The sequence below is a fragment of the Galeopterus variegatus genome, unplaced genomic scaffold, assembly GCF_000696425.1.
Source record: "Galeopterus variegatus unplaced genomic scaffold, G_variegatus-3.0.2 Scaffold1462, whole genome shotgun sequence".
Classification (NCBI taxonomy): domain Eukaryota; kingdom Metazoa; phylum Chordata; class Mammalia; order Dermoptera; family Cynocephalidae; genus Galeopterus; species Galeopterus variegatus.
Window position 1 is genome coordinate 381,516 of NW_007727573.1, and position 9,880 is coordinate 391,395.

The 9,880-nt window shown below is 55.8% G+C and overlaps 1 protein-coding gene across 1 annotated transcript; it reads left to right on the forward strand.

Annotated features, from left to right (window-relative positions):
* The first annotated feature begins 3,498 nt into the window (after positions 1-3,498).
* Positions 3,499-9,571, forward strand: BCAR1 (breast cancer anti-estrogen resistance 1). The gene is made up of 8 exons (XM_008577226.1): positions 3,499-3,535; positions 3,628-3,746; positions 3,866-3,979; positions 4,570-4,731; positions 4,955-5,071; positions 5,661-5,834; positions 6,712-6,801; positions 8,560-9,571. Exons 1-8 carry the CDS (start codon positions 3,499-3,501, stop codon positions 9,070-9,072), a joined length of 1,326 nt encoding a protein of 441 aa, XP_008575448.1. The 3' UTR covers positions 9,073-9,571.
* Positions 9,572-9,880: the final 309 nt, after the last annotated feature.

A 9,880-nucleotide genomic window follows, 5' to 3' on the forward strand; every position in this document is an offset into this window, starting at 1 on the left:
ATATAGGGATGGCCGGTTTGCTCACTGGCTGAGCGTGGTGCTGACAACACCAAGCCAAGGGTTGAGATCCCCTTACCGGTCATCTTTTTAAAAACAAAAAAAAAAAGGGCCGGCCTGGTGGCGCACTGCTACAGTGCGCCGCTTGGGAAGTGCGGCGGCACTCCCGCCGAGGGTTCGGATCCCACATACAGACCGGGCCGCTCACTGGCTGAGCGAGGAGTAGGGGCAACGCCGAGGGTTGCGATCCTGTTGCCGGTCCCGGTCCGGTACGGGCGCGACACTGAGGGTTGCAATCCGTTGCCGGTCACAAAAAAAGACAAAAAGACAAAAAAAAAAAAAAAAGTAATCACTAGGGCCAGCCCGGTGGCGCACTGGAGAGTGCACCGCTTGGGAGTGCGGCGGCGCTCCCGCCGAGGGTTCGGATCCCACATACAGACCGGGCCGCTCACTGGCTGAGCGAGGAGTAGGGGCAACGCCGAGGGTTGCGATCCTGTTGCCGGTCCCGGTCCGGTACGGGCGCGACACTGAGGGTTGCAATCCGTTGCCGGTCACAAAAAAAGACAAAAAGACAAAAAAAAAAAAAAAAGTAATCACTAGGGCCAGCCCGGTGGCGCACTGGAGAGTGCACCGCTTGGGAGTGCGGCGGCGCTCCCGCCGAGGGTTCGGATCCCACATACAGACCGGGCCGCTCACTGGCTGAGCGAGGAGTAGGGGCAACGCCGAGGGTTGCGATCCTGTTGCCGGTCCCGGTCCGGTACGGGCGCGACACTGAGGGTTGCAATCCGTTGCCGGTCACAAAAAAAGACAAAAAGACAAAAAAAAAAAAAAAAGTAATCACTAGGGCCAGCCCGGTGGCGCACTGGAGAGTGCACCGCTTGGGAGTGCGGCGGCGCTCCCGCCGAGGGTTCGGATCCCATGTGGAGACCAGTTCCCGCTCACTGGCTGAGCGCGGTGTGGGGACAACACCGAGGGTTGCGATCCCGTTGCCGGTCAGTAAAAAAAAGAAGAAGAAGAAGTAATCACTAGGAAATTTTGGCATATTTCATCTACTATACTCTCTATCTTTCACAAATTTGTACACATACTTTTGCATTCTGAAGATGTAAATTCAGCATTAGATATCAAAGGCATTTTCTTGGGTTATTGAAACTTCTCCCTAAGCCTGACTGTGATGGCCACCCCCTCCCTTGGGGGTGGACACGAGGCAGTCTCTGATTGCTCGAGTCTGTTCCAAACAGCAGGGTGATAAACCTGGTGGTGTGTGCATCTGTGCCTGCATTTCAGGGTCCTGCCTTCATAAGCCTCAGGTCCTCCCCTTCAGATTTCTGGGAAACTGAGACTCCTGGTTCCAGGGTCAAGGTTGCTGGGCTGAGGAGCTCTTGCCAGGACTGCAGGTGGTGGGAGGGGCCTGGGAACCCAGGAAGCCAAGAGGGTGAATAGCAAGGCTGATGGATAGTAGGGGTCAGACCCCTGGGTGCCAGTGTGGAAGCCAGTGACCTGTGAGGCTAGGGAGAGGAGGCCTGGGCTTTTGGAAGCTGAGGGCAGAGGCTCTTCTTGTGCAGGTGGGACCTTCACATGTGTGCGAAGTCCCTCTTAGGGGAGCACACTGGGTCAGGGGCGACAGCTGTGGTGCTAGGTCAGACATGGGGGACATGGCAGGAGCTCAGTCCTGTTCTGCCTGGATCCTGCCCTCCTTACCCTGGGAGGTTTCATCTCCTCCCAGGCTCCTCCCCTGTGCTAGTTCCCTGGAGCTTGAGGGGAGTGGGGGCGGCTACCGTGCTGATCCCTCAGGCCACTGAGCACTGGCCCATGACCTGGGTCAGGCACTCTCAAGTGTGTCCTGGTCCGGAGGAGAGATCAGGTGGTGACCTGGCCTGACCCTATGGCGCTCCTGTGGTGCTCCATTTCCTGGAGTTGGGAAACAAGACTCCTTGGGGGGAAAGGAAACAGGGGGCACCAGAGCAGGGAGCTGGCCCAGGTCAGTGGGATGATGTCCATTTTGCAGAAGGGCAAGAACAGCAGCTGTGCTGCCTGGAGGTGGTCAGGGCCCCCAGGGCAGAATGCAGAGCCTCGAGGCAGGTAGGAAGCCCACCTTGTCCCCACTCTCCCACCTGACACCTGCCCTGTGGGGCCCTGCCTTAGCCCCTACAAGGCCAGGGCTCTCTGGTGGTTTAATCCCCACTCAGGACTGACCTGGAAGCTGGGGCATGTTTCTGAACCTGTTCTCTAGACATCTTGATTATGGGGGACAAGCGGGGTGGAAGGACAGCAGCCCTGGCCCTGATGGATCCCGGCCCTGCCTGGTTTCTGCATGTGGGTCTGGCAGTGTGTCCTATGCTGTGTGCTTTCTCTGCATTGTGTGACGTGTTGTATGTGTCCAAGAGTGGTGGTGTCAGCATCTGTTTCTGTCACCTCCTCTCTGGCTCTGGCTAATCAGACTACCCTTGGGACTTCCAGTTCCTGCTAATGGGGGCTCAGGTGTGGAGCAGGGTGGCCTGTGATTAGTGGGCTCAGTAGCTCTCTCTCTGGAGAGGCTGTTTCCTAATTAGCGTTTCCCCACTGGCGGCCAGCTTACTATATTCTAACAGAACATTACTGGCCAGTGTGGCTGCTTCCTGTCACCAACTCAGCCGCTGCTGGCAGTCTGGGATCCAGGGTCCAGGTGCTCAGCCCTCTTCCTTGTGCTGGGTCCTGGCTGACTTGCCACCTGGGGAGGGGTGCCCTGTGTGAACTTGGGGCTTGGTCCCCACCTGCCTTCGGGGGAGGCCGTGCAGCCTGGAGAAGCCTCAGACCTTGCCTCAAGGCCCAGCCAACCTGCCACGTCCCTGTAGCCCCCGCCAGCCCCGCCCGCCCTGCTGTTGGCAGGTTCCAGTGTCTAAAAATAGCTCTGGAGGAGACTCAAGTCTGGGGCGCAAGGAGGGAGAAGAGTTTGGAGAGGCAGCCACGACTCTGCTCCCAGACACGCTGGGCTGGGGCAGGAACACCCCACAGGGGCCTTGCCAGCGCAGCACAGCCTTCTCGGCCCTCCTGCCAGAGGCAGCCCGTGGCCAGTCTGGCCCCGGTGTCACCACCCAGCTCTGCTGTGCTGCCTTGGGGGTGGGCAGGGAGCATCAGCAGGGGGCTTTGCCAGGCCCAGGGCTGCCAGTGCCTGTGCTTCCTGGGGGAAACCGAGTACCTCCTGCTCCAGGGATGCCCAGCGCATGCCCATACAGTCTGCATCCCCAAGGCGAGCAGAGCTGGCTGCGTATTGGTGGAGGGGCAGGGTTCCGGGGGCGTTGAGCCCAAGGGAGCAACCTGCTTCAGCCCTGCTGCTCCCAGGGATGTGCGTGGGGAGGGTCTGAGTCAACCTTGTCCCAGATGTCCCCTTTGATTAGGGAACAAAAAGCCTTTCTGTGGAGAGAGCCAAACAGGGAGCCTGTGAAGGAGGCATGTGGGGGTGGCGTGTCCTGAGCCGGGCTAAAGAGTCCTGCTGGGCCTCCCCATCCCCACAAGACAGGGATGCCCGCGGGGAAGGTGGCTGCCAGCCTGGGTGCTGGTGGGAGGGTTCAGCGTGGTCTCGGCTGGGGAGCTGTGAGCATCCTGGGGCAGGGCCCCCCACACCTGTGCCCGTCTCAGCTCACTGCCCAGGACCCTGGACCCTGTACCAGGGGAAGGAAGGGGCTGGCCTTCTCTGGACCAGTGTCCCCCCACTAAAGAGTATCCTTTTGGGGGGTCTTGCCTGCCACAAGGTGGCTCTGGAGGTGCAGGTGCAGAGGGGAGTGGGGGTTTGCAGCCCCTGCTGTGTACCTGACCTTCCGAACCAGCTCTGTCCATCTGCCCGAGATTGGCCCTGAAGTCTGGGAGTCCTTGGTGGTCCTGTCCTCAGGAGTCTCCACGAGATGTGCTGCAAGGGACAGGGGAGGGCTACTTGTTGTTCTGCCAGGTCCCACCTCCTCAGAGGCCCCAGGCCCTGTCAGGGATGTCCTCTGGGCCCAGCCTGGTACCTGTAGCTACATCTGTCCTCAGAGCTGGGAGGCAGCTGCTGGGACCTGTGGTCGGGGGTACCTTGCCGGACAGGCCGTTCTGAGTGGGGAGCAGCTGGGAGGCGTTGACAGACTGGGCTCAGGAGGCCTCGTCTGTCGCCTTGTCCTGTGGGGCCAGGCCCCCCAGTCAAGGGTGGCCCTTTGCCCACTGGCAGTGCCCTCCAGAGCCAGGGCCTCGGCCTTCACCCTGCTGTCATCCCTCCTTGTTAGGCCACATGCACACTCCTCTGTGGAACCTTCCAGTCATCCGGCTGTGGAAACCTTCCATTTTCTGGCTCAGAACCGGACAGCTGTAAACAAAATTTAGGGGGTCTTATGAAAACCCAAATACTGCATTTCATGAAAGAAAGGTCAGAGAATGCAAAGGGGTGAGAAGCAGAGCCTCTGAGCCCACCCTTGGGAAGCCCCTCCCCATGACCTCTGTGTGCCCCGCCCACCTCACAGAGGGAAGTGTCTTGCCACTGTGAGTGGGGTCGCCCTGAGGACCCGTGGGTGGATCCTGAAGTCTGGCTTCCAAAAGTGGTGAAATCAGCTGTCTGCCCCCCAGGTGGTGGTGCCCACCCGAGTGGGACAGGGCTATGTCTATGAGGCCTCCCAACCGGAGCAGGACGAGTACGACATCCCGCGGCACCTGCTGGCCCCAGGGCCCCAGGATATCTATGATGTGCCCCCTGTTCGGGGACTGCTTCCCAGCCAGTATGGCCAGGAGGTAGGTGTTTGGGGGTAAGTGTGGTGGGACAGGGCAGGAACAGCATGTCTATGCCTCTGCTTGACCCTCACTCAGGGAGCTGGTGTTTCATAGCTCTAGCCAGGGCCTGGGTGGCCCAGTGTCCACAGCCCCGGGTCCTGGGGCAGGTGCTGCAGGGTTTCTGCTCTTCCCATTCCACCCAGGTGGCCCTGGCACCTGGATCACTGTATTTTTCTGCCCCCAGGTATATGACACGCCCCCCATGGCTGTCAAGGGTCCCAATGGCCGAGACCCGTTGTTGGATGTGTATGATGTGCCCCCCAGCGTGGAGAAGGGCCTGCCACCATCCACCCACCATGCGGTGAGCATTCAGCAAATGTGGGGGCCTCAGAGAGTGAGGCCTTACCTGTGTGGGTGGTTGTGGGTGTTGCTGGGTGCATGCACTGGGTGGGGACCGATGTCTGTAGGGCTGGGGCATGAAGACCAACTCCAGACCCTGGCTCTGCCCCTCACTTACTCTGGACAGATGTGGAACCCAAATTCTTTTCTGAGCGTCAGCTGCTTCATCTGTAAAATGGCCATTGTAGGGCCTTCTCAGCAGATATCTTGATATTGTAAGAGGATATCAGTAAGGTGACCACAAAATTTGTCATCCAAACTTGGACACTTGTGTGAGTGGAAGGGGTACTGATAATTATGTAGAGATATCAGGCACAAACTAAGACTGTCCTGTTCAACCCGGGGCATGGTCACCCCGAATATAAAACATACAGCTCAGCCAGGTGCTGCTACAGACTAGAAAGTCCACAAGTGATGATAGTGGTGGTGGGGATGGTAGTGATGATGATGGTGGTGGCGATGATGGTTGTGGTGGTGGCAGTGGCAATGGCAGTGGTGGATGGTGCTGGTAAGTGGTGGCAGTGACAGTGTGATAGCTAACCTCTCACTAGTGTTTGCAGTTAGTTACGCGGTTACATGAATTAACGTGTAGTCCTCACAACAAACTTGTGAGGAAATTCTCCCACCCCTCACCCCCCAAGTTCACCTCCCAGGACTCACCGGACGGGCAGTACGAGAACAGTGAGGGGGGCTGGATGGAGGATTATGACTACGTCCACCTGCAGGTGGGTGTCTGCCCTGCCCTGGCTCCCCGGGCTCTGACTCTGCAAACATTGTCGCAGGAACTCTGATCACCCCCCAACACACACACAGGGCTCTTGTGATCAGAGGGAGTCCCCAGTAGGGACTCAGTCACTGGTGAGTCCCTGTGCCCTCCTCTCACTTTGATTTTCCAGGCCATCTGCCCCCCCGCCACACACCCCCGAAAGCCCATTTCTCACCCCAGCTCAGGCCACGTGGGCCAGCGTGGCCAGGTCCTTGGGTCCTGCAGTGCCCCCCAGGAATGGCTCCCCAAGCACCTTGGGCTGGGTTTCTCTGGTGACCACAGCAGAGGTGGCTCCGATCTATTTGGGGAGACAGAATCTGAAGAAATACAAACATAGACAAAGATACTTTGAGGCGTGATGGGAAGGTGGGGTGAGCCTCTGAGGCTGGGACGCTTGAGCAGAGACCTGGGTGTCCGCTGAGTAGAAATCCCAGTGGGGAACATTCCAGGCTGAGAGCTGGCAGGTCCCAGCAGTGGGCTCAGTGGGCAGGGACTAGGTGAGGTGGCTAGGCCTTGCAGGCTGAGGAGAGGGATTTGGATTTGATTTCTGGCGTGGGCATCAGGGCAAGGAGGGTGGCCATGGCCACGTGGAGTGTGCGTCCTCCCTGTGGGGACCTCCCTGGGGCCCAGCCCCTTTGTGGGCTGGCAGGAGGTAAAGGAGGCCCCTAAGGTTGCTTCCTTCAGAGTCCGCCTCCCGCAGGCCACAGTGCTAGCCTGGGCACGTGTGCAGTGCCACCTGGTGGCTGCTCAGCCCTCACTGTGCCCCACAGGGCCTGCTGGTGCTTCAGGTTCAGAGGAGGGACTTGCCTCAGCTAGTCCTTCTCTCTACTCTCCAGGGGAAGGAAGAGTTTGAGAAGACCCAGAAGGAGCTGCTGGAAAAGGGCAACATCACGCGGCAGGGGAAGGGACAGCTGGAGCTGCAGCAGGTGAGACCCAGTCAGCCCTCAGCCCTGCTCCAGCACTGAGCCAGCCCTCCAGCCACCCCTCTGCCAGTCACTTTCAGCCTCACGACCATCTCCGTCTTTTTGTTTGGTTTATTTTAAAGTTAACAGAGTAATCAGGTAGACATTTTAGAGAATACAGAAAAGTATAAAGAGCAGTAAACAGCAACACTGATTCCCAGAGGCAGTCGGGGGAGCTGGGCTGGTTCCCTCCCCGCTCCTTCCCTCTGGGTGGCTCCCGCTCGAGGTGGTACTTTGTGAACAGTCACACTCTGCTTCTGTCTCAAGCGTTTTTCCCTGGTGTTAAACATTCTTCATGCGTTCTTTTTCTATTTTTTAATTGAAACATAATTGATTATACATATTTGTGAGGTACAGAGTTGACTATCAGTATTTGTTTATAATATGTGATGATCAAATCAGGATAGTTGGCATATTCATCATTACGAAACATAATCATTCCATACATTCTTTTTAAAAGCCACATAATGTCTGTTGTTGTTTACATTGAACCAAATTTTCCTTATTATAAGTAATACTGCTGTATTGATATGCAGACCTAGAGTTTTCTTTATAGTTTGAATCATTTCCTGAGGGTAGGAGAGGGGTATTTAAAACCAAATTTTCCTTATTATAAGTAATACTGCTGTATTGATATGCAGACCTAGAGTTTTCTTCATAGTTTGAATCATTTCCTGAGGGTAGGAGAGGGGTATTCAAAAAAAAAAAAATACTAAGGGTGTTTTATTCTGATTATGAAGATTTAAAAAATGTTAAAATAACCCATATCCCTCCCCCACCTTCCCCTACCTACCCCCGGGCTTGGAGGAGAATGGCAGAGGAGAGCCTGCCCCAGCCTGCGACCCAGGTCACACAGGCCTCTCCCCGCCGCAGAGGGGACGTAGGAGCAATGTGAGAATTCAATGTAAAGAGTGTAAAATGCTTAGGAAGTGCCTGACATGCAGAAAATACTCAGGAAAAGAATAAATGTTAACAATTAAGAAACAAAAACTATATGTATATATTTGAGTATGTGGAATCTCCATTGATTTAAGAAACGGACATGTGCTTTGTCCATCCTCTGTACTCTTTCTGCATGTATTTAACCAGTCAATCCCATTACTGGATATTTAGGTTGTTCCCAGAATTTTACATTTGTGAACGATGCTGTAATGAATACAAATCTTTGCACATAGCTGATCAACTGCTTAGATTGCTAGAAGCTAGATTAAAGGACAAGGATATGTATGAAGAACTCTGAAATGTAGAATTCCTAGGCCAAGGATGTAAAATACAATTAAAGTACATAAGCATAGACAAGCACATTTCTTGTTCCATTTCCACAGCAGCGAAAAATTTGAAAATCCCCTAAATGTCTAATAGTAGAGTGTTGTTTGAATAAAGAATGGACATTAGTATTAGTGTAGAATATTATGTAGCTATTAAGAATTACCAAAAAATAAAAAGACCCAACAGGTTTAAAAAACAACAACAAGTGTATTCTCTCACTAGACAAGAAAACCAAGAGTTGAAGAATTTCACCAAGTAGCTGCCTACGGGGGAAAAACTAAGGGTTTTTAAGTGTTAGGAAGGGGCTTCATGTTGGTTTTGCTAGTTAAGGCTTGAAACCTGGCACCTTGGGTAGAACAGAACTTGTCCATCCCTGAGTTCTGGGCACGGCTGGTCACAGCCGTGGTTTCCAGTCTGTTGCCCAAGAGCCTAACCTTGTTCCTGCTTCCGCAGCTGAAGCAGTTTGAGCGACTGGAGCAGGAGGTGTCGCGGCCCATCGACCACGACCTGGCAAACTGGTCACAGGCCCAGTCCCTGACCCCGGGGCGAACAGGCAGCCTGGGGCCCTCAGACCGGCAGCTGCTGCTCTTCTACCTGGAGCAGTGCGAGGCCAACCTGACGACGCTGACCAACGCGGTGGACGCCTTCTTCACTGCTGTGGCCACCAACCAGCCGCCCAAGATCTTTGTGGCACACAGCAAGTTCGTCATCCTCAGCGCCCACAAGCTGGTGTTCATTGGGGACACACTGTCACGGCAGGCCAAGGCAGCAGACGTGCGCAGCCAAGTGACCCACTACAGCAACCTGCTGTGCGACCTCCTGCGTGGCATCGTGGCCACCACCAAGGCTGCTGCCCTGCAGTACCCATCACCCTCTGCTGCCCAGGACATGGTAGACAGGGTCAAGGAACTGGGCCACAGCACTCAGCAGTTCCGCCGGGTCCTAGGCCAGCTGGCAGCTGCCTGAGGGCAAATGACCTGAAGGATGGAGGCAGGGGGGAGGGGGTGGCCACAGTCCAGCTGCCCCTGGTGTCTGTCTTGAGAGTCCACATGCTGCAGGCATGGGGACAGGAAGCCCCAGCTCTGCCTAGGGCCTGGTGCCCCAGACTGTCCAGGGATTTGTACATATTTATGGCAGGCAGGGCAGGATGTGAGACAGTGCTGCCTCAGAGGAGCCAAAACTGAGGAGCCACCTGGTGGTCTTCCCTGAGTGCACTGTGGGCCCAGGGAGGGTCACCACACTGGGGGTGGAGCCACATAGGCCCCTCAACCCCCACGGCCTTGTGGGACCTCTTGGGCTGACCCCAGCCCCATGAAGGTGCCCTGTCCCCACGACAGGGCAAATGTAGCTGTGGTGTTCCTTCTCTACACCAGGAGAAAACCCTAAAAACCTATTTTTCATTATTGATTTTCCAATCATTTGACTAATAGTCTACATTTAAATAAAATTTTTAAAATGAAAAGCAGCCACCTGAAGTGTGTGAGATGAGAGGAGGGCCGCTGGGCGGGAAGGCAAGAGCAGCCCTGGCCCTCACGTGCCACAGAGCGGGAACGACACATGTAAGGCGCTGAAGACTGGGTGGCCTCTCCGGGAAGGGTGGAGAGAAAGTGGGTCCCTTCAGGAGGAAGCCAGGGCCCCAGGAAGCAGGGCTGGGCCAGGGGCATGTGGCTGGGGTGTCTTCTTCAAGGTGGGGGTGAGCTCTGTAAATGGCCTCAAGGCCTCGGGAGCTAGACTACGGCAGGGAGGGCTGGCCAGAGCCTGGTGGAAAGCAGTG